The 24,795-nt window shown below is 41.0% G+C and overlaps 1 protein-coding gene across 1 annotated transcript in view; it reads left to right on the forward strand.

The window, feature by feature from the left end:
- LOC136752746 (fibronectin type III domain-containing protein 4) overlaps positions 1-24,458 on the forward strand; it is a 68,695-nt gene extending 44,237 nt beyond the window's left edge. The window contains exons 4-6 of the mRNA XM_066708349.1: positions 15,139-15,228; positions 18,585-18,718; positions 23,310-24,458. Coding sequence (XP_066564446.1) covers positions 15,139-15,228; positions 18,585-18,718; positions 23,310-23,348 — 263 coding nt within the window. The 3' untranslated portion in view covers positions 23,349-24,458. The remainder of the gene's footprint in view (positions 1-15,138; positions 15,229-18,584; positions 18,719-23,309) is intronic.
- The last annotated feature ends 337 nt before the right edge of the window (positions 24,459-24,795 follow it).

The raw sequence follows: 24,795 nt of genomic DNA on the forward strand, positions 1-24,795 counted from the left end.
TCATTCTTTATCTTACAAAGTAAGTACACCATCTGTAAAAGTGCTTTGCAGTGTCAAAATACATATTTTTTGACAAGTTTACTTTTAGTCTCTAATGATTGCACTGACACCACTTATTCATATATTGTTTTCTTGCAGAGATCAAAGATTGATGCATAAGAAGTGAAACTAGTGCTCCTTATTGCTTAGGAACCCGGGGGGTGACTCCTAAGAGGATTATTGTTTTCTGATGCCTACTGTGAAAGTAGCACTTTGGTCCGGTTCAGGAACATGTTTGTGTTTGGTTACTGATTGCTTATTTAGAGAAGCTGGAAAGCAGCTAATCATACAAATGTACTGTAGGAGCTATACCAGCCACTCAATTAAATGGTTTCAGTATTAATAGATAGGATACTTTTAATTAAGGACAATTCTACTTTTACTGCAGCCAAACAAATAAAGTCACCAATCTGGACCAGGAGATTTATTGCTTTGTATAGATTTAATTGCTTGGGAAATTCCTACTAATGAAAAATGATATTCTAATTGAGCTGTTACATTTAAGTCAACAGAAGGAATTTTTTGGTTTCTAAAATGTGTCAAATGGGTCTGCCAGAGATTCAGAGCTATAGAGTTTAAAATAAAAGTTGTGGAACTGATAATTTGTTCCTGGTGCTCAATAGTAGTGGTGTCATGTAAAATGAAGTTAATTGAACTGGGAGATTTCTACGCTATAGCATATAACTTGCTTAAACTCACATTTTAAAACTTTTGAATAATTTATTTACAAAAAGACAACACTGCAAATTGACCATTCATCTGTTGGCCAGTAAAATTATATCATGTTATGATATGATACCAACAGTTTTTACAACATTGTGTCATAAATCCATTGGCTATATGCAAACATGAGTTATATTCTTAAACATAACACAGTTATTAAACATTGAATTGATGACACTGTATATTGCAATTTCTGTTTGTAACGTACCATTTATCTTTTAGGCATTACAACACAAGTTACAAAAACAGCAAGTGTTGTGTTAAACTGCTGATATTACAATCTAAAATGCATTAAAAATGGCGCAGTGTTTCAAAATAAAGGCAACAGATAATTCAAAGAACCTTCCTTTGAATAAACTGCGGTCTACATCATACAACACCTTATAATTTTGGCTGATCTCCTAATATTTCAGATAGACTCATTTTACTGGACACTGGTACCAGATTGGGTGTGAATCCCATGAATTCCCTGTTTTACTGCTGCTTCACAAAGCTGATATGAAGAATCATACTAGCTTTTCCCTCTGTTCATTATCAGATTTAAGGAGCAGTTTCTGTGTGTTTTTTGTTGATAATAGATACAATTCTCTGTGCAAAGTTATTTATAAGGATCAGAAAATACAACATTAAAGTACAATTACACACTGCCAATATATATATATATATATATATATATATATATATATACAGTGAGGGAAAAAAGTATTTGATCCCCTGCTGATTTTGTATGTTTGCCCACTGACAAAGAAATGATCAGTCTATAATTTTAATGGTAGGTGTATTTTAACAATGAGAGACAGAATAACAGCAAAAAAATCCAGAAAAACGCATTTCAAAAAAGTTATAAATTGATTTGCATGTTAATGAGTGAAATAAGTATTTGATCCCCTGTCAATCAGCAAGATTTCTGGCTCCCAGGTGTCTTTTATACAGGTAACGAGCTGAGATTAGGAGCACTCTCTTAAAGGGAGTGCTCCTAATCTCAGCTCGTTACCTGTATAAAAGACACCTGTCCACAGAAGCAATCAATCAATCAGATTCCAAACTCTCCACCATGGCCAAGACCAAAGAGCTGTCCAAGGATGTCAGGGACAAGATTGTAGACCTACACAAGGCTGGAATGGGCTACAAGACCATCGCCAATCAGCTTGGTGAGAAGGTGACAACAGTTGGTGCGATTATTCGCAAATGGAAGAAAAACAAAATAACTGTCAGTCTCCCTCGGTCTGGGGCTCCATGCAAGATCTCACCTCGTGGAGTTTCAATGATCATGAGAACGGTGAGGAATCAGCCCAGAACTACATGGGAGGATCTTGTTAATGATCTCAAGGCAGCTGGGAGCATAGTCACCAAGAAAACAATTGGTAACACACTACGCCGTGAAGGACTGAAATCCTGCAGCGCCCGCAAGGTCCCCCTGCTCAAGAAAGCACATGTACAGGCCCGTCTGAAGTTTCCCAATGAACATCTGAATGATTCAGAGGAGAACTGGGTGAAAGTGTTGTGGTCAGATGAGACCAAAATCGAGCTCTTTGGCATCAACTCAACTCGCTGTGTTTGGAGGAGGAGGAATGCTGCCTATGACCATAAGAACACAATCCCCACCTTCAAACATGGAGGTGGAAACATTATGCTTTGGGGGTGTTTTTCTGCTAAGGGGACAGGACAACTGCACCGCATCAAAGGGACGATGGACAGGGCCATGTACCATCAAATCTTGGGTGAGAACCTCCTTCCCTCAGCCAGGGCATTGAAAATGGGTCGTGGATGGGTATTCCAGCATGACAATGACCCAAAACACACAGCCAAGGCAACAAAGGAGTGGCTCAAGAAGAAGCACTTTAAGGTCCTGGAGTGGCCTAGCCAGTCTCCAGACCTTAATCCCATAGAAAATCTGTGGAGGGAGCTGAAGGTTCGAGTTGCCAAACATCAGCCTTGAAACCTTAATGACTTGGAGAGGATCTGCAAAGAGGAGTGGGACAAAATACCTCCTGAGATGTGTGCAAACCTGGTGGCCAACTACAAGAAACGTCTGACCTCTGTGATTGCCAACAAGGGTTTTGCCACCAAGTACTAAGTGGAAGGGGTCAAATACTTATTTCCCTCATTAACATGCAAATCAATTTATAACTTTTTTGAAATGCGTTTTTCTGGATTTTTTTGTTGTTATTCTGTCTCTCACTGTTAAAATACACCTACCATTAAAATTATAGACTGATCATTTCTTTGTCAGTGGGCAAACGTACAAAATCAGCAGGGGATCAAATACTTTTTTCCCCCACTGTATATATATATATATATATATATATATATATATATATGCTTATTATTTACCTCAATTATGAGTAAGGTGGTATTGAATGCAGACATGTATTTATTATTTAGTGCTTTAAAAATAGGCAGTGTAAGTTGAAAAGCAGAAAAACGTTGTGACTGAACCTCCATGATTCTTTTGATAAAAAAGGTTTGTGTCAGCAATTAATACAGTGCCTAAATAAGCAACAGTAACATTTTTAGTAAGATGCCATTTTCTTCTAATCAGAAATGTAACCGCCATTGCTATTAGTGGGTGGGTCAAAGTTTAGATTTAATCCAGCCCCTAGTGTTCTGAAGATCAGTTCAGAGAGATTTTCAATGTTTTGAATGAGTCCTGATACAAATTTCTCTAGGAACATTCCTCATTACATAGAGAAACTCTGGGATATAACACATCACTTCTGCCCTCAGTCTAATGTGGGACAAGAGTGTGCATGGTCTCTGTTACACAATTTGTATTTAACGAGACATCCTGTGCTATCAACATTTATAAATCATGTGTAATTAAATTGAAGAATGTAGAAATGTCCACAGGAAAATGATTTGTGAAAACAAAAAAGCTATTTATTTTTTTTTTTTATTGGGAAGAGGTATCCATGGGACCATTACATTTTCTTTAACAGCACACACCCAAATGTTGGATATGCTCTTATTATTCAGATCTTCGAATTTTCCATTGGGGTGATGGGAGAGTGCAACAAAATGTAAGAATAACCAAACATTGATTGTCATTGAGTTGCTCTTGTGAATTACTAATTAATCATTCCAATTTCCTATAGAACATAAAAAAAACTTCAGAAAGCATTTCAAGTTTAGTAATATTAAATGCTAACTCAATCAATGTGGACCAAAGTCCAAAAACACCTGATTGTATTGAGATAAGAATTAATTATTTAAATACAATGCTAATTCTGAACTTTCATCATAAGATATTTGTTATGTGTCTCCAGAAGGCAACTGAAATTTCTTTACATTTACCAAAAAGTTTTTTTTAACAAGGATGAAAAAATAGTACAGAAGTAATTTCCCCATTGTAAAAGACAATGTAAAGTTGCATTACTTTGTGTAAATTGACATAATTAAATTGAAGGATGCAATGTGTAATTTAAAGTGATAAGACGCCCTTTTGTGTTTTCTGTAATGTGGATGATTAAGATATATTGAAAATCCTTTTTAATCTTGCCTCCTGAGCAATGCAAAAGGGTATTTGAAATTGCAGCTAATGCACTCCTATTCAGAAGCTGAAGTAAATTAATTTAAAGTAAATCCCACGTCCCTGCAAATAAGAAATATTACAAAATAATAATAAATTAAAAATCTGCTCATTTGTTCTAGTGTTCTGAAATGTGTAGTAGCCAGGGGTGCACAAAATGTTGTATGAAAAAAGTGATATGTGTCCTTTCTTCACATTCAAATGTATCTGCCCTTGAAGCAAATAGACATGCACTCTCTTCCCTCCCCAGCTGTCTCTCGCTCTCTCTCTGAAATGCTGTGGCCCTTCTTGCCTTTTAGTTACAACATTAAGTACACTATAATAATGCATAATTACACTGTTCTTATGTGCAACTATGGGTGTACCTACTATGTAAATACACTGTAACTGGGAGACTTATTGTTAAGTGTTACCAGAAAGTCTGTAGTTTTAGTTTTAAGTAACACAATAAAACTACAATGCCAGAAATAGTCCACTTCATTCAAGTGCTATATATGACCAACCCTAAACTTTGATTATTTTATTTTTGGAACAGTTGAAAAACTTAATTTTTCCTTTTGTGTGGAGAGCTAGTCTGTCAAAGTTTCCTCTGAGTGAAAAATAGCCTGCAGACCTCTCTGGAAAACAAGTAGGTCACCGCTACCCAGACTGTGGGCTGCATAAATAACATCATCGCCCTCTTATTTATACCCAGAAAATCAGATTTAGATTTTCACTATCCAGTCAATTACTGCTGCAAATCAAATTTTCCTCTGACAAAAGAATAAACCCAGTCCCTGCCAAGACATATCAGCTGCTCAAAAATATCCCTTGAAAATTATTTGTGGAACTGCTTCGGGTCATTTAAAATTAATATTTTTAAGGTAAGGTATTTTAGACATATATATATATATATATATCTTATTGATTTTTTACTCCATTGCTGAGCTCGTGGCGACTCATAGACGGACTAAAAAAGTGATACAGCAATATAATGCATAACTTGTTTTCTTATTATTAGTATTTTATGGGGGGGGGAATAATATATATATATATACATATATATATATATATATATATATATATATATATACATACAGATATTCATTTTGCCCGCTAGCAAAAGCACAAAATAACATCAGATGCATTACTGGTAAAGAAAAATGCCAATGTATGCAATATGTCAATCGAGACACGGAGAAGATCCATCTGCTAGGTTAAGGTGTGGACAGTTCTTGTGTCTGCAGCAGGGAAACAAATGCAATAAACAATGTTGCAGACATCTCTATCCAAACCACAGGGAGACTTTGGCTGGGATTAAATCAAAACTTTGACCCACCCGCTAATAGAAAACTACAAAACTACTACTCAGTTGCGGTTTCATTTTTAGTAAGATGACACTTTCTTCTGATCATAAATGTAACCGCTATGATGTACAGGTTTGTAGTTTGCTATTAGCGGGTGGGTCAAAGTTTTGATTTAATCCAGCCCTTAGTCAAAACTTTCTCAATCTTCAATATTTTAATTTTGAAGTAACCCCATTACTTCTACAATTCCTTCAATCCCCCATTCTTTTTGGCAGATGTATCAAGCTTTCTCAGGTTGCTTGGGGTTTGCTTAAGAAAAGCAGTAATCAAGTCCACAGATTCACAGATTCTCAATAGGATTCAAGTCAGTACTTTGACTGGGCCACTGGGGGACCCTTACGTTCTCATTCTTTAGTCCCTGAAAAGTGTAGGTTTGGCCTTGTGCTTTGGATTATTCTTCCCCATAAAGGTGGATTTTTGCCAAGTCTTCAGCAGACTGAAGCAAGTTGTCCTCTAGTATTTTCCTGTACTTTGCGCCATCCATTTTTCCTTCAATCCTAACAAGCTTTCCAGTCCCTGCTGAGCAGAAGCATCCCCATAGCATGATGCTGCTCCCCGAGGCTTGACTGTAGTGATGGTGTTGACTGGGAGTATGCTGTGTTGGGTCAGCGGCAAATGTTAGGCTTGGTATTTAGTTAGACCAACAAGTTCCTATTTGGTCTCGTCTCACCACGACACCTTTTGCCACTCAGGTGCTGTTAGATGACTTATTTTAGTCATAGCTTCCATCTTGCCACCCTGCCATAGGCTAGTTTTGTGAAGTGTTGTGGATATTGTTGACTGATGCACATTCTCTCCCATCTCAGCCACTCTGTAGCTCTTTCAAAGTTGTCCTTGGCCTCACTGTGGGGTCCCTAACCAGTGTCTTCCTTGCCCAGCTGTTCAGTTTGGAGGTATGGCCTGATCTAGACAGTGTCTTGGTGGTAGTAATCAACATCCATCTCTTGACGTTTGACAGGGAGTTCTGGGCAGTTATCCAGAGGGCTGTGGAGTCTCTCCAGCTCCCTTGGCCCTCTGATCCTGCCCCGTCGTGCTCCAGGTTCGAGAGGGGTCAGCGCGCCCACACGGGCCCTCCCGCTGCTGCCTGACCTCCTCAATGAGCTGAGGGCTACCTGGGACCATCCGGCAACAGCCTCCACCCCAGCCAGGAGAGGGCAGGCTCATGCCAGGACCCAGGGCGCGGCAGAAGCGGGCTTGGTGGATTTTCCCTGCGTGAATTCCACCATAGCCGCGCTCGTTTCCCTACCTCCGCTGTCCACAGAGCCACGCGACCTGGCCTGCCCCAACAGGCAGTGTCGCGTCACGGAGACGCGGCTCCGGAGGGCGTATGAGGCTGGAGCCCAAGCAGCTCGCCTCTGAAATACGGAAAGCCTGCTGGCCTTGTACTTGGCTCAGCTGGCGGAGTCCTCGGAGCAACATGGCGCATCACCCACCCCGCCCCCTATCTCGGAGATAGCGGCGGTGGCGGATCAGCTGGTCACGGTGATGCGCTAGGGGGCAAGGGCGACAGGCCAATCCCTGGCAGCCATTGTGGCAGAGCGCCGCCAGCTTTGGCTGTCCCAGGCATGGCGGGTCCCTGAGGCGGACAGGACTCAGTGGCAACTCAGGTTCAGCAACACAGGCCGTCTGCGGCAGCTCGCCGGCGGGGAGGCCCCCCGACCGCGGCTCCCAGGCCACAGCCCAGGCCACAGCCTAGGTCACAGCCTTGCCCACCTGCCGATCTCCGCCAGTCTCTCACTGGCAGGCAGGCGCCCCCCTAGGCTCGCCGCCCTAGCCCCAGGCGACCCACAGCTGTTCGTGGTAGGAGGGGACCCGGCCCGACCCCACCTCCTCCACCACCTGAGCACCGCCCCTGAGGCGTTCCAGCAGCCTCTGGCCCACCCTTTCACCCCCCAGCAACTGGCAAATTGGCCAGACTCTTGGGTGCTCCAAATTATATCAGTTGGCTACTCCCTGCAATTTCTCCTTCCTTCCTTCCAGGGCATGGTGTGGATGCGAGTGAGAGACCGGTTGCAGTGTACGGCGCTTTGCGTCGAAATCACCGCTCTCCTGGAGAAGTGAGCAATCTGCAAAGTGCCCCCGCCGGGGCAGCACAAGGGATTTTATTCCCCATACTTCGTTGTGCCCAAGAAAGATCGCGGTTTCCACCCCATCTTGGATCTGAGGCGCCTGAACCGCTAACGTCGATGCTCAACCTGCGCACCATGTCCAAGGCCATCAAGCCCGGCGATCACCATGGTGGATCTGAAAGATGCTTATTTTCACATCCCCATTGCGCAGGTGCACAGGAAGTTTCTACGCTTCGCCTTTGAGGGCTGAGCGTTCGAGTTTGCTGTTCTCCCCTTCGGCCTGTCGCTAGCGCCATGCACTTTTTCCCAAGTGCATGGACGTCGTGTTAGCCCCTTTGCGTTGCCAGGGGGTCCATGTCCTCAATTATCTAGACGACTGGCTGGTTTGTTTTTACTTGAGGGATCAGGTTCGTATTCACACGGACCTGATTTTAGGCCGCCTCTCCGAATTGGGCCTCGGGTCTATCGAGAGAAGAGCCGCCTGACTCCAACTCAGCAGGCACAGTTCCTCGGACTGCGCCTCGATTCCGTTGCCATGCTCGCCACGCTGGCGCCAGAGAGAGTTGCCTCAATACACATGTGTCTGTCCCTCTTCCAACTGAGAGCTTGTGTCAGGGTGTTCCTTTGCCAGAGGCTGCTGGGCCTCCTAGCAGCTGCATGACAGACCCTCCCCCTAGGCCTACTCCAGTTGCAGTGGTGGTTTAGGTCTCTCAGGATGCACCCTCGACGCGATCGAGCATGCCGAGTCACAGTCACTCCAGCGTGATGGAAGGCGCTCCGTTGATGGCGGAGCCCCCACAATTTGACCCTCGGTGTGCACCTGGGGCCAGTCTACCACCGAGCAGTCATGACGACAGACGCCTCCAAGCAGGGTTGGGAAGCAGTCTGCGACGGACATGGAGTCTGAGGCAGGTGGACGGAGCCTGCACGGGCCCTCCATATCAACATCCTGGAGTTACAAGCAGTACTCCTTGGACTGTCTCATTTCCTGCCAGTCCTGCGGGATAGACATGTGCTGGTTTGGATGGACAACACAGCGGTGGTTGCCTATATCAACAGGTAAGGAGGTCTCCGGTCACGCAGACTGTACTGTCTAGCTCACCATCTGCTTCTGTGGGCGCAACCACGGTTCCACTCCATCAGAGCAGTTCACCTCCCAGGCCTGTCCAACACGGCGGCGGACCTCCTCTCTCGGGGAGGCCCCCCGGTCTCGGAATGGCGCCTCCACCCGCTTATGGTACAACTGTGGAGCCGGTTCGGTGGAGCAGACGTGGATCTCTTTGCCTCAGCAGATTCCATACACTGCCCATTATGGTTCTCTGTCCAAGACCGCTCAGGAACCCTAGTGTTCGACGCACTAGCCCACATGTGGCCACGCTGTCTCCTTTACGTATTTCCACCATTCCCCCTTCTCCCGGTGGTCCTGGAGAAGGTCAGGAGAGAACGAGCGACAGTTCTGCTGATAGCCCCACGGTGGCATCGCAGATTCTGGTCCGCAGACCTGATCGCCCTCCTCCACGGAGAGCCTTGACAGCTCCCAGTGAGAGCGGACTTGTTGTCCCAGGTGCAGGGCATGCTTTGGCACCCCAATCTGGGCCTCCTCCAGCTCTGGGCCTTGCCCCTGAGCGGGAGCGGTTGATTGCCTGGGGTATGTTGGACGCGGTAGTAGCCACTATTCAGTCGGCGAGAGCTCCCTCTATGAGGTTGCAGTATTCCTATCGCTGGCAGACGTTTAGCACCTGGTGCCAAGACGGTTGTCAAGACCCAATTAATTGCCCCATTGGGGTCATATTGCAATTTCTACAAGAGCTGTTGGACCAGGGCAAGTCCCCATCCATGCTCAAAGTGTATCTGGTGGCATGTCATGTTCGGATTGATGGCGAGCCTCCTGGGTCTCATTTTCTGCCTGTGCAGTTTTTAAAGGGAGCTCGATGGCTACGGCCTCCTCGAACTCTTTCACTGCCCGCATGGCATATTGATGTAGTGCTGGAGGCACTTTCCCAAGCCCCATTTGAGCCACTGAACTCAGCTGAGCTGAAGCTGGTGTCACTTAAGACTGCGTTTTTGCTGGCAATCACCTAAACCTAACCCTAACCCTAACGTGTGAGCGAGTTACACGCCCTGTTTATACACCCATCATTTGTCCATTTTGTGGGAGATGGCTCCAGGGTCATGCTATGGCCTAACCCTGCGTTCCTCCCGAAAGTGCTGTCTCCATTTCATGTCAACAGGCCTATTGAATTGATGGCTTTTCATTCTCCTCCCTTCGCTTCAGAGCAAGAGAGTTGGCTTCACCAGCTTTGCCCTGTGTGGGGCTATTTGGAACGCACAAAGGACATTCGGCACTCAGACCAACTGTTTGTGTCTTATGGAGCGCGGACACAGGGCCAGGCACTTTCGAAGCAGCGCCACTCGCATTGGATTGTGGACACCATTACCATGGCCTACGAGTCTACCGGGACCCCAGTGCCTCATCACCTGGTGGCCCACTCGACTCGAGGTGTTGCCACATCATGGGCCCTTTCTCAAAGTGCCCCCTTGGCAGACATTTTTGCGGCTGCAGCTTGGGCCTCGCCGCTTACATTTGCCCGGTTCTACAGGTTGGATGTGACGGGACCGGTCCCTTCCATTGGGAACCCGGTGTTGCCTGCAGTCGAGCCCCAGTAGCCTATGGGCTCTTGCTCCTGCCTTTCCTCTCTCAGTCTGCCCCTGTAAGTGCATCCTGAGGGAGCTAGTGAACCGTGTCTTTCCCTTCCACTGGACTATGCCTTCCAGTCAAGCACCTGGATGTATGGACAGCCCTGTCGATGTGTTCCCAGGGCTTGTCATGCGGCCTACAGGCATGTTGCCTTACGAGGCCGCCCTGTAATGTTCGTTCATTATAACTGTGTTGCGGTGGTGCATGCTTCTGGCCTGTACACCGCTCTGTATATATTGTTCAGCAGGTCTGTGGCCCGCTCTGGCTGTATTACACAATAGAGCAGGGGACCGCTGCTGTTGTCCTGCAGCGGAGGGCACTTCAGTTTTCCAGTGCCCCGCTGTGTATATAGTTCCTTTGTTAACACAGTAGAGCTAATGTTGCCCTGCATTAGCCGATCTAACCAGCAGGTGTCAACTGCTCCTGTGTTCCATGGGTGGCGCATGAGTTCGTTCCTGCACCCCGTGGTGTATACAGTTCATTTGTACAAAATCTAAATTGTCAGCACAATGGAGCTCTTCCACTCTGTACTGTTTAGTTGAGTTGGATGCTCTTGTGCTGTGTGCTGACAGCATGAAGGTCTTGCTGTCACGCGATATGTACATATTGTATATTGTTCAGCTTGGCTACTCTGTTGACTAGCCAGCTATGTATTATATTGTATTTTTCTCATTGGGTCTGTGGCCCCGCTCCTATTGGATCAGGGGTCCACTGCCATGATATTGCGCGGAGGACACACAAGTGCTTGATTGCCTGCGCCAGACATTGTGCAAGTAGATTACGGCCTCGCTCCTAGCTGCACTAGTAGAGCAGCCGGCCTTGCTTTTGTAAGCGGAGGGCGTAAGAGTTAACCTCTGTAGCCCCACTTTGTATATGCTGATTGCAGACAGTTCCCGGTAAAGCGTGACTACGGTCCTCGCTCCTGGACGGCTCAGGTGCGGCCCTATGGGACACCTGAGGTTACTGTCTGGAGTTGTGTTGCCGAGGCCTCTAGTGGTCACCTCGGGGCAGGCTCCCTTATCAGCTCGCTGCCTCCTCCCTTGCGATGGTTTTGTTATACAGTAACCCCTCCCCCTTGGGCAGTGCTTCCGACTTGAAAGATAACGATAGGTTGCGTATGCAACCCCAGTTATCTGAAAAAGGAAGCACTGCCCAAGGGTTGCAAGGTCACGTGAGAGTCCTGGCTCCCGGCAAAAGAGGACGAACCTGCGCTGACATCACGTTTTATGGAACAGGAGGGGGGAAGGGACCTGTTCTGAGTCACGAGCGCAAGGGCCAATGGCAGCTTTGATAGAGTGGCATTTTCGATCGGGTTCCAACGGAAGTGCGTAGAAACCCCTCCCCCTTGGGCAGTGCTTCCTTTTTCAGATAACCGGGGGTTGCATACCCAACCTATCATTCCACTGCACATATCACCAAAAGAGTGATCATTGTGACCTTCACTGCTATACCTGCTATCCCAGGCTAAAGACTATGACAAGAAATCAATGTTCAAGCTTGCTTCTTTTATGTCTCCTTGCAAGGTCATCAGTTCAGCATTACGTACTTGTACAAACAACTGAAACCAGAGAAAAACAAAGCCACCAGATAATGAAAGTATATATGATTGATTGCACGCACGCACACACAAACTTACATATATTTTTCCACTAGTGGCACTGGTGCTACTAATATTTTCAGTTTGTGGCACCAGCACATGATTTGGATGCACCAATTTTTCGTCATTATGTACCCGTATCCCATACAGAACCAGGAGAATGACTAGATCTTATATACACTGATTCGGATAGATATACTGAGACTGAGCAAAATGTATTTATTGCAGATGTCAGTCTGGCATGTGTTACTGTTCTTAACTAGTAAAATAAAATACATGTTATCCATCAATAATATTAAACAATAGATTGTCAGCAGCAATTGGTTAAGATAGATCAAAATTTTGATTTAAAATCAATTCTTCAATGAAGCCTAATATCATATTATAAGAGCATTGGAGGCCATAAAAGCGTCCCATCCTTTCATAACAATAATAAATACTTTTACAAATCTAAAATAGCCTAAATTGATCAAAATAAGATGGGTATAATAAGAAAAAAATGCCCAAATGTATTTTCCTGTTTAAAAGGCTACAAGGAGTAAAACTTAGAATGACACTTTATTCTCACACTCTTGCTCATGGACGACTGTAATTACACATCTCAGATGTGAGTATTTTGGTCGCAGTTTAGAACCCTGTATCTAGTTTTTGCTGAGGTATCATTTTATGACTTTTAATTCAATGTGGAAGGTATTCAGCCCCAATTTGTATAATCCTCTCTGCCATGAATGATGTCTGGTGAGATTTTCAGTCCTATTTTATACACAGTGTGAGCAACAACATAAGGACTGGGGGTGTGCTTAAAAAACAACAACAGACAAGATACTCCTTTCATATCACAAACAAAATTGCATGTGATTTCAACTTTAATTAGAGAGCATATCAGCTCAGCAAATACACCACGTGTACATAACTTTATCAGATATTCTGTGGTGTTTTATTCCTAGATGAATTAGAATGCTTTGAGGTATCTTGAAGAAAGAAAACGTTTTTACATTTTTAAATACAAGCTCTACTCAAATGTAGATACATGGAATGTTATTGTTGCTGCCACATTGCCTTGAGGAATATATCAAACTGAATATTCATGCTCAGCAATTAAATGAAATATGCATGACTCATGAATAACACATAGTCTGGATTCATCTTAAAAGTCTAAAAAAGGTTACAAAAAAGATAAAACATTCTAGAGACATTAATATGGATTAAAAAAGCAGATTTTCAGTATTAGATCTTGATTCTATAAAGATGTTCTTCATCCTCATCTTCTTACTTTTCTTCTTCACATGTAATAAATTCCTCTTATTTTTTTCCTTTTGCATCTTATCTGATCATAAAATATAGCCTCATCAATAATCTTATATAACAGATTTAGGGTTAAGCTAATTTACAGCAGTCATCCTGGTGGAGGCAGAAATCGAGTATCTTTGTTGATGCATGTATTATTTTACGAAATACTGCACAGTTGACCTAAAAAAATAAGATCAAGGTAAGAGACTGCTGTCTGAGCTACTTGTTGGATTGGTGTTTTTGTTAAAGGTTAGGTTTATATTTACAGTAGGTGTTAGTTGTCTTTTTGATCAATTTAAATTGAGAAATTAGTGTTGGGATTAAGGGTTATGCTGGTAACACTTTATATTACGGTGTCATTAATACATTATTGATAATTTGTTTATAAAACACTTAGGAAGAATTAATAATGCAATTTATTATGAAGCTGTCAAAACACTATTTTGTTTAACATTTTTATTATAAATGATAAATCATATCTTATTAAGTGACAACATAATATAAAGTGTTACCCTGGAATGTATCCGATCATTAAAAAATAATGTTTGAAATGCTTATGAGATCTTTAATCTATACATGAATTGATGATTATTAACAATCTCATAGCAGTCATCAAAATGTTGTCTGTATCCAAAAGGAAAATGAGAGTCTTATCTTAAAATGTCTAATAGCTGATTGCAAAACAACTGCGAGGAAAGAAAGCTAGATTTACTGGAAGCAGAATAGACCAGTGATGACATTCACCAGTGAAACACTAATGTACATAAGCAATTCCCTTCCCCTCTTTCTTTGGTTTGTGAAGTCTTTATTGGAAATGGTTTAGTTTTTTTGCCAGCAGTGTGTTTTTGTTGATATTCAGGAAGGTTATTTGGGACATTCTGGCTTTTTCATAACATTGATTAACTCTCATTCTCATTCATTTTGAAAACCATTGGATTTAGTTTGGGTTTGCTAATACATGCACAACTATACTTCGTTGTAATGATAAATGCATTGATTTATTTTGTGTAAGAAAAACACTATTTGCATAGCCTTGCCATTATTTAGCATTTGGCAGTCAGAATGTTACTAAGTTACAAAGGGTCTGCTTACACGTAAAATACAAAATTACTGGGTCAGCTAGGACTGTGATAGATCATGAAATGATATCAATAATCGTCTTATTATTGCCTGAAAAAGCTGACAGTCCTGTATTTCATGCCAATGCCTGTTGTGACTCAGTACACTGTGACAACTGGCAAAACTAGTGTTTTGCAATGATTCAGCACAGTAGAAGAAAAGTGCTGAAAGGAAAAAAAAGATTGAAGAATTAATCCCATAATAGCATACAGATAATTTATAATTTGTCTTCGCTTTTTGAACATTACAGTTACACTTCCTTGCTGTATCGGGTTCTAGCCTTCTTTTATAATTATTACTTTCTGGACATTATAGCCATATCGTTTATATAATGTCTGTCAGAGTCTCTGAATGATACCTGTGTGCAATTTGAAAATCAATTTTCTGGCTGAAAACCAGTTCCTTTATCTGACTTGGTGTTTTTAATTTTAGTGCAGGTGGATAGTGTAGTGAAACCATATGTAATAATAGGTTGGTCTTATTGTTCTGAACCCCTTGGGACCTTTGGACACAGGGTTTTAATTTTTACATTTTAAATGGAAAGACATGAACTCTTAAGATCTGTGACGAAGGGAAATAGCAAACAAGTGAGTTTGTAATACCTATTCAGAAGACTAATGAACAACTTTTATATATTTGCAACTAAAAAAAGAGAAAAGGAAACCTAATCAAAAGTTAAAAACATGATTCTGCATGAATTAACTTCACTTTCTCATCTGCCTCTACAGATGACCCCACAGTGCAGGGCGTGGACAAATCACGACATCTTCAGACGGGGGAGCTGATCATTATAGTGGTGGTGCTCATCATGTGGGCAGGTGGGTTTTCTACATCCAGCAGGAGGGAATAGCTGTATCACTTAATGTAAGACTTAATGATAGTAGATGATGGATAATAGCTTATTAAATTATTAATTAACTCAGTTATACACCTGAGTTATACCACAACCAAATGCCACCATGCTCCTGATTCCATCTTGTCATTTGTGATGTGGTTTTATTTGAGGTCATTTTTCATCTCATAGAATTCATTCTATAGCTCCTTTTGCCCATCTTTGGTCTGTTCTTCATGCCGTGTGTCTGGCCTATTGCCATTAACATTTTCATCCTTTTAATGATGTCACATATTCTGGTTTGTTCACTGCCAACTAACTGCCCCACAGCAACACACAGAGCAGAACAACACATGACACAGAACACACTGCAGTCATATTGCAGTCCCTCCACATACACAGTCCCAGATCACTATATATATATATAAACAACTTGAATTCCTGAATCTTTGAAAATAATTTAGTTTCTCATGCATTTAAACTGTGAATTACATTCACAGACTCTGGACTGCTCCCTGCATTTGCCTCATAGAGCATTTTCTCCAGGGTAAAGGAAGTTTTCTGTGGAAGTCTTCATAGCAAGAACTCCGGTGTGATCTTGGCTAATGAATCCCATTGCTCATTAACATTTTGTCCTGAAGTAATGTTCTGCTTTTCCAAAATGAGTAGCAATAAGGGGAAACAGCATCGCCCCCACACTGTTGCTTACTTTGATATGCCCACTTGTTATACAACACAGTCGTGAAAGAAATAGGTTGAAGATCAAGGAAAGGTTTCATTCTGCACTGAATGTTTCAGAGGAAAACACAAAATATAGAGATATTGTATATAATGATTTTAGTATGTAGTAGTGCTTAAAGTAAGGTATATGTCAGTCACAATAGTAGTAAGAGAATGAGGAGGAGGATGAGGAAGTGGTAGAAGTTATTATTTGATTCAGATTTCTTCTGTGAATCTCACAGAGAATTACAAGCTTAATCTTTTGAAATACAGGTGACAGGCAAACAAATTCACAGGAAAATCTCTGTGTCAACATATAAATAATATATGTTTATTTTAAATGTATTGTCAATTGTACACAGAGCTTCACAGATTCTTGGATTGCAAACATGCACAGCCTTGAATAGAACTATAATTAGATGATCCAATATTTGATTAACAAATACATTCCCAATTCAGGTTTTATGAATATATATATATATTGGTTTGTTTGCACATTGTTTTTTGTGAGAATTATTCATTTAGATCAATGAGAAAAATATTGTTTTTAATTTCAGTTAGTCACTACTGACAGTATATTAATCCTGTATGTCCTGTTTTCATGTTTGTTTGTGTGAACTTGGTTTTACTTTGTTTTCCATGAGGAATGTGGCAGATGCATATCTTTAATCTAAGTGTGATGTTATATGTTCTGTGACACATTGAACAAGTACAGATCCACAGGTTTCTTAGTCATTATTATACCTGTACATCTCTTCTGTGAGTTAATGTTTATCTATTACAATTGTATTGAATAATTTGTTTTAATTCCACTTTCATTAATTAAAACAATTATAAACAGGATATAGACGTGTTGAAAGATGTGCAGTAAGTACACAAAGACCAGGACCAGTCAATGGATCTCTGGTAAGGAAATAAAGTCCAAGGAAAGAGGAGGCATAAACATTTATTTGCTAAAGACCCAAATGTAATACTAAAGGAGCATAAATATAAGACAAGTATACAATAAATGTTAGCATTTTGCCCTGAATATAAGCAATATATAACTGTTATTTAGCATTGTTTTATAGTACTAGTTAAGTCCTTTTGCAAAGATAACTTTGTGTTCAGTTAGGCTGTTACTCCTGAGCATCCATTGTTGTTTTATGCTGGACCTACCATCAATTTTGACATACTTAGGAATGTATTTTAATTGGATAAGAAGCAATCATTTGATGGTGAAAATATGCGTTCTGTGGCAAAACTAATTTTGTCAACTAAAGTATATTCATTTCATCTGGGAAACAGTCTCAATATTTAAACAAATTTGAATAGTTTTCTTTTAGTATCGTGCAGCTTTCTGGCAAATAAAAGTAGTACAAATGACAGCCCTCTTCTGCCTCTCTGCATGAAAGTACAGCCATTTGAACGGAAACAGGAACAGCCAGGAGCTGTCACTTTTCTGTGGCCTGCTGGAAGACAAGAGCGCCGAACAGATGCTCTACCTCCTGTCAGGCTTCATAACACATTTCCTCACTGCACAGACCTGCCTATTTTAAATGGAGAGGTTCCTCTCTTGTTTTCCATTCACCTGCCTGATGGAGGATCTCCTGTGGCATTATCTGAGTGTCTGTCACAAAATCCCTTTAATTAGAGGATCTACCGCCACGCTTCACCTGCTGTGCAAATTCCAACAAGGGTTCAAGTCACTATGAGTGCATTGAAGTAGGATGTTTGAAATAGGGCTTTTGTATACACTTATTTTTGAAAACTGATAAAGGTGATAAAGAGCCTAACTGCCTCATAGCTGTCCTGGCCCAAGTTGAGGACTGTTCCCAGAGACTCATGCATTATCATGCACCTGGTATCCACTAAAGTCTAAATGGTATCATATATTGTCAAGAAGTGGTGCCCTTTATTATAACCCCAAATAACTTAGCTATAATTGTCTCACACTCAGCCATCAGCTTGTAACATTCTTCTATGTGAGCCAAACTAATTCAAACATGTACACTTAGTGAGTTGGACTGATGAATCACTCTTTACCCTTGACCAACCAACCTAAATTACGACAAAAACGTCTTCTGAGAAATGCACAGTGTTGAACAATGTGTATGTATAAATATGGTATGTGTCCTGTGGCAGGTGTGCACTTATGCAAACAGAATACTGAATGTATGTATTCCTGAGGGTAGCATTTGGTCATTTACGTCTATTACGTCTAACGTTATTTTATGTTTGAAGGGGGAAAAGGATGCTTATACAAGTCTCATGGTTTTTTTGTAAGGGGGCCAAATCAAGAACACTTCTGCTAATTGTCCGGAACCAGTTGTCACATCTAACGAAATTAATTTACACACTAAACCCCAAACCCCAAAACTGGTTTCACTTAAATTAAGAGAGTTCCTAAAAATTCAAATATTAATGAGAAAGGTTATTAAGACATTCTGGAAATTTGGTAAACCAAGGCCAACCAACCAAATATACCAATTCAATAACAACACAAACTGCAGCCCAGAGCACAATCACAGGACATGCTACACATTGCTTTGGCGTCTTCTTACTTTCTTTTGTTTTTAAATCCAGAGATCAATCTGGGTAACACTTGCCTTATGGCTAACGCTGATGTTGTTTCTCTTTCAGCTGTGATTGCTCTGTTCTGCAGACAATATGACATCATTAAAGACAACGATTCCAACAACAACAAGGAAAAGGCCAAGCCGTCCTCAGAGCACAGCACGCCCGAGAGACCTTCTGGGGGACTCCTGCGCAGCAAGGTGAGTGCGAGGCCAGGTCATTAGACACCCCCAGCAGCACAAGCCTGGATGGCAGGGATGGAGTTATTTTAGGACATGCCCAAAGTAGAGGTATATCCTTGGCTTGAGTTCATACAAAGCTGAAGGAAAAACAATATGTTCACATTAGCCTCATTCACTGTAAATTTTATTTTAGTTTTGTGTTGTTTGTTATTTTCATGTTTTGGTGATTTGCCTGGTTAAATTAAGAGCCATTCTTGTCTGTCAACATCACTGATGCAATAGTAAGATGTCAGTCATAATCTCTGCTTGAGAAAGGTTACTCTGCTGTGATGAGACGGGATTCAGCACAAGACATCTCTTTATCACGTCTGCCAAAGTGATGTAAATTGTCCTCCTAATTAAAAATGTGTCCAAGACATTCCCTTGCAGTGCTCTGTGAAAGCTAGGATAACAATAAGCAATAACAATAAGCGTAATAATACTTGGAGACCTGTTTTATATTTGATGTCTGTGCCTTACTCTGCCGTTTAATTATATCGTTGTTCTATGCTGCTTTGATCAATGATAGCAGTTGCAGGTGGAAGTGGTTCGGGTGAGTCAATGACACTGTGGTTCATAGGTCAAGAAAAACTGAAAGTGGGTAATCTGGTCCTACAGTGCGGCTTGTCTTTATTTCTTCCACAATTATTCATTCATGGCTAATTTACACAGCACACTGTAAGGCTGAAATGTCATCTGGACATTCATGTTAACAAAAGCCTGCTGCCTCCTCCATCTTGTTCCTTTCTCCAGTGGTAAATAACAACAGATCCTCCGCTTATCTTTCCAGATCAGCTTCATTGTTGACATTAATGACATATACTTTCCCAGCTTGTTGCCTTAGAAAGCAAATTAAGTCCAAAGACAAAGCTTCAGCATTAGGATTGTGTCATGTCTATGGAGTGAGTTCACTGTCAAAATTAGCGAGCACAGAAATACAACTTGTACGTGCAAAACTATACTTACGGTTTTTATTTTACACTTACAATTCAATTCTGCGCTCGTTCAATCTCGTTTACACATTCGCAGTTCTCGCTGTGCGCTCACACTTCTTGCTGCGCATGTGCAGTTCTCTCTACACGCTTGCAGTTCTTTTTGACAGTTTTCACTGACTTTCAAAAACGCGTAGAGCAGGCATCCTAGATGATCATCGCACTATCGATTTCCATTCTCATCAAACATGGCTGACCGTACGGCAGCAGAGGGAGAGTCTGAAAAAGCTTAACTTGGCTTAATGACAAGACTGACACTTTCCAAACTGTTACACAAACAGCAGACAAAGTGTCGTGTTAAGCCCTAGCCAGACGTAAATGCGCTTAATGTTGAACTCACGTGGTTTACTGTACATTAAATTGTAACCATTTATATTCAAACTTTATAATTAACTAGACTGGTACCACCCAGGCTGATAGACAACATATGTAATGTTCAAATTGATATTAAAAGCAATAGCAAAAGTATCTTGTTAAGCCTTGTCGTAGCCAAGTGTGAATTGTGCTTCATATTGAAAAAGTTCATATTAAAAGTTCCTAGCTTTACCAACGACAAGACCCGATAAGAAAGACCTTGACAAGATTCTATACAAATGATGAGGCATTTAACTTAACACAGTCAATATCAACTTCACATCAGTCTTGTCATTTATTAAATTTGGATATCAATGGTCCAGTTGTAAGTACAGTAAACCACGTTAAGCATAATTCAGCTTGGCTACAAAACAATAGCGCTTAGAAAAGACACAACAGTTATGCTTTTAATGTCACTTTAAACATCCAATCTTTTGTGTAACAGTTTGTAAAGTGTCAGTCTTGTCATTTATAGATAGATGTAAATGGCTGTGTTTTAAGTACAGTAAGTCACTTTGAGCGTTTTCTACATTAAGTGATATTCACCTTAAGTGAATTATTATATGGAGAGTTTAGGTCATAATCATATTATTTATGTTAGTAAAAACATATCCTTTATTCATAGTAGGGCGTGCCTAACTGTAAACGTATAAACTTTGCAAAGTAATGGTTATGTTTAAGCACATTAAGCCAAGTTAAGCTTTTTCAGACTCTCCCTCTGCTGCCGTGCAGTCAGCCATGTTTGATGAGAATGAAGAACGATAGTGCGATGATCATCTAGGATGCCTGCTCTACGCATTTTTGAAAGTCAGTGAAAACTGTCAAAAAGAACTGCAAGCGTGTAGAGAGAACTGCACATGCGCAGCAAGAAGTGTGAGCGCACAGCGAGAACTGCGAATGTGTAAACGAGATTGAACGAGCGCAGAATTGAATTGTAAGTGTAAAATAAAAACCGTAAGTATAGTATTTCTGTGCTCGCTAATTTTGACACTGAACTCACTCCAAACATGTCTTTGTAGGAACTGGAGGAAGATGGTGGGTCAGTAATAATATGTGTGTCTAATGTAAATATTGAGGACATTTGGCACTGTTTACATGTAAAGTTTTACATTTTTAGAGACAGTGGTTTAAGAGCCAGGAACCTATGATTTATGAGTTAAAGGTTATTCTTTGTTAATGTGTTTTATTTTATGTACATCTTAATGTATACTTATTTGCTGAGCGTGCCTGAAGCTGCAAAGCTGGGATGAAATATACTCTTGTCTGTGTGAGATGGTGGAGTCGTCTGTGTGAGATAACCCATAACACTCCTCACATTTATTTTATTGGATAACATTCTTTGCAATCTGCCCATAAATACAAATGCAGACACAATAAGTGTGTGACCAGAATTACAAATTTGTAAGAATACACAAGTCAGCTTTTTAAATATTGCACATTATAGGGATGTTAAATTACTTATGATTAAAACTTTGTAACTGCGTGATATAAACAGTTATTTCACAGTGAGACAAAATGCATTTAGATTAGTATAGTTATGCCATTGTTGTGACTAATTGTAACAAATAACTTAACCACCCAATTGATAAAGCATAGCTCGTGTGTAATCGAAGCATGGCTGTTTCTCCTGGTCTCTGTACATTTTCCAAACCTTCTACATAGAACAGAAACCACAGGAGAAATCAGCATTTGCTTTTTCATCCTTGTATTACAACACAGTGCCGAAGACAATCAATTGATTTATTTAGGATATTACATTGACTTATGGATACTAGGATATATATGTGTAGCAGTTTCATTTAACCAAATAAAAAAAGACCAGCAATGAGTGATAAAGAAATGGGGAAAAAATAGAATGAGATTTTTGAGAGTGAAAATGATTATATCCAGAGGGGATTTCACCTCCTTGGCATAGACATTTATTTCTCTGAAGCATCATTATAACATTGTACACAGACCCCCCCCCCCCCCTCTCTCTCTCTCTCTCTCTCTCTCTCTCTCTCTCTCTCTCTCTTTATATATATATATATATATATCCTACAGAAGGTCTACATTTTGCACATGTTTTGGGTCAGTGTCTCAGAGCTTAATGCATTTAAATTAGATTTTGTTTTCACTTATCTACACACCATAATCCCCCCCAAAAAAGGATATGTTAAAAATACAAAACTGAAATATCATGATTGGATAAGTCTCCACCCCCCTGAGTTAATACTTGGTGGGAGCACCTTTGACTGCAATTACAGCTGTGAATCTGTTGGGACACCTAAATTGGGCAATATTTAACCATTCTTCTTTACAAAACTGTTAAATCACTGTCAAGATCCTTGGGGAGCATTGATGGATAGCAATCTTCAAGTCAAGCCACAAATATCCGATTGGATTTAGGTCGAGGCTCTGACCTCGCTCAAAGAAATTTACCTTTTTCTTCCTCAGCCACTCCAGTGTAGTTCTGGCTGTGTGCTTCAGGTCATTGCCCTGCTGAAAGGTGAACTTCCGTCCCAGTTTCATCTTTCTTGTTGAGGGCAGCAGGTTTTCCTGAAGGACTTTTCTGTATGTTACCTTTTATCCTGACAAGTGCTGATGAGAAACATCCTCATAACATGTTGCCGCCATCACCATGCTTCACAGTAGGGATGGTGTTCTTTGGGAGATGCGTGGTCTTGGGTTTGCGCCAGACATGATGCTTTTCAATTAGGCCACAAAGTTTCACTTTACTGTTGTCAGACCACAAACATTTTTGTCACATGGCTACAGAATCTCCTGAGTGTTTCAGGTGGGCTTTCCTGAGTAATGGCTTCCTATTGGCACCCTACCATACAGGCCAGATTTGACCATAAAAGCCTGTAGCTCTTGCAAAGTTGGCATTGTCCTCTTGTTAGCCTCTCTGATCAGACTCCTTCTTACTCAGTCATCTAAAGGGACGGCCTGATCTAGGCAGCGTCTTGGTGGAGCCAAACACCTTCCACTTTTTAATAATCATCTTGACCGATTTTTATAGGTGATGTTGCATCTTTATTTCAGAATGTTTTAAGATGTTACCATATAACACAAAATACTCTTTGCTCACTCCTAAGTTGCTGATATTACTTTTACTTTTACTTTTGTTGATATTGTCGTTGTTCTTGATTATTCCTCTTATAAGTGAAACACCTTTGATATGCAGTGAAAGTTGAATCAGTTTATCTCTGTATGAGTCTTATGTATGTTTTTCTCTCTTGCAGTTTCAGAAAACACCATCGATCAACATCATTGAAGTCTGATCCAAGCAGTGTAAAATATCAGATCCCCTCCCCTCAGCCCTGACACTCACACCGCCCACCCAGCAAAAATAAAATAAAATAAATGCATACATTAATCAATGAATAAATAGAGCCTAACATGGATTAATGCCATTTCTATGAACATGTTCACAATGAATGCCGGGTGTACAGTCTCAGAAGGGCATGTAATTGAAGGCACACAATATTTCAAGGCATTTACCGTCAAAGGAAGTGCACATGGTGTACAATGCATGATAAATGCAGTGGAAATGCGACATCCTTGGTGGAGTTTGGACTGTAAGTAGTGCGGAATTACTGATTTGCTTTGGACACCCTCTTGTGTGTTGTTAATGGAGAGAGGAACAGAAAATTGAAGGGACTTTAGCACCTTAGAAACAAATGGGAGATACGAACGTCATATGAAAATGACAGAAGCCAAGGAGATTTTTTTTTTCTTGGCCTGATTTGGGTTTTTTTTGTGCCTATTTGTGTTATGGAAATGCAATACAATTTTGCCAACATGGACACTGATGAAGAAGTCTTGCATTGTAACAGCAGAAATCATTTAATTAACAGAAGCCTCTATAGGGAAGGATAGCCTTGAACTCTGCCCTAGTTTTTCATTTCACTATCAGTGTGTCTAGGCTATGCTATTGACAAAGCACTTCTGACTTGGAAATCAGTGGAATGTGAGAAAAAACAAGACAATTTTTCTTCCATAAACCAACTACTTTTTTTCAAAGATGTTGTGTCGCATTTTTATAGCCATACAAGATTGCATTGTGCTTCTAAACCTAATATAACTACGGAAGAGTTGCATGTTGGCCTAATATTACACCTTTAATTCAACATTTAATTTCAAGATTTGTAATAAAATCTTATTTGCAAAATTATATAAGTGTGTATATGTGTGAACTCACCATGATGTTGTCTAAATATTACAGAACAAAATGTTACTTCTTCGTTTTAAGAGTTATCCTTATTAGTTCCCAACACCGCCAGCTCTGCAATTTTGTTTCATGCTTTTTGGGTAATGTTGGCCAAATATGAATACACCAAATGAAAAAATGATAAAAATGTACAGTCTGCTGAAAGGCAAATAAAGCCCCTATGCACCATAAAGCAAATGGCTGTTTCCTTTCTGGTGATGCTTTAACTGGAACTATGTTGTGTTCTAAAAAGACCCCTGAGCTCTGGTAAACCAGTTTTGTCTTGTCTGGATTAGCAGTGAAGCAAAATATTTACAATATCATGCATTTTAAGGATCTGTAAATCCCTTATGAACACAGATCTCAGGAAAAACTGTAATCAGCTATGGATGCCTTACTAGCAAACCTGTATTGATCAGAAGCTCCCTGCGACTCATTAGGCCACTTGGGGGGATTTGCGTTACGCCTGAATGTCCCCTTTGGCAGGGGACTCTACACTGACATGCAATTAACTGCTC

The sequence above is a fragment of the Amia ocellicauda genome, chromosome 1 (genome assembly GCF_036373705.1).
Source record: "Amia ocellicauda isolate fAmiCal2 chromosome 1, fAmiCal2.hap1, whole genome shotgun sequence".
Lineage (NCBI taxonomy): Eukaryota > Metazoa > Chordata > Actinopteri > Amiiformes > Amiidae > Amia > Amia ocellicauda.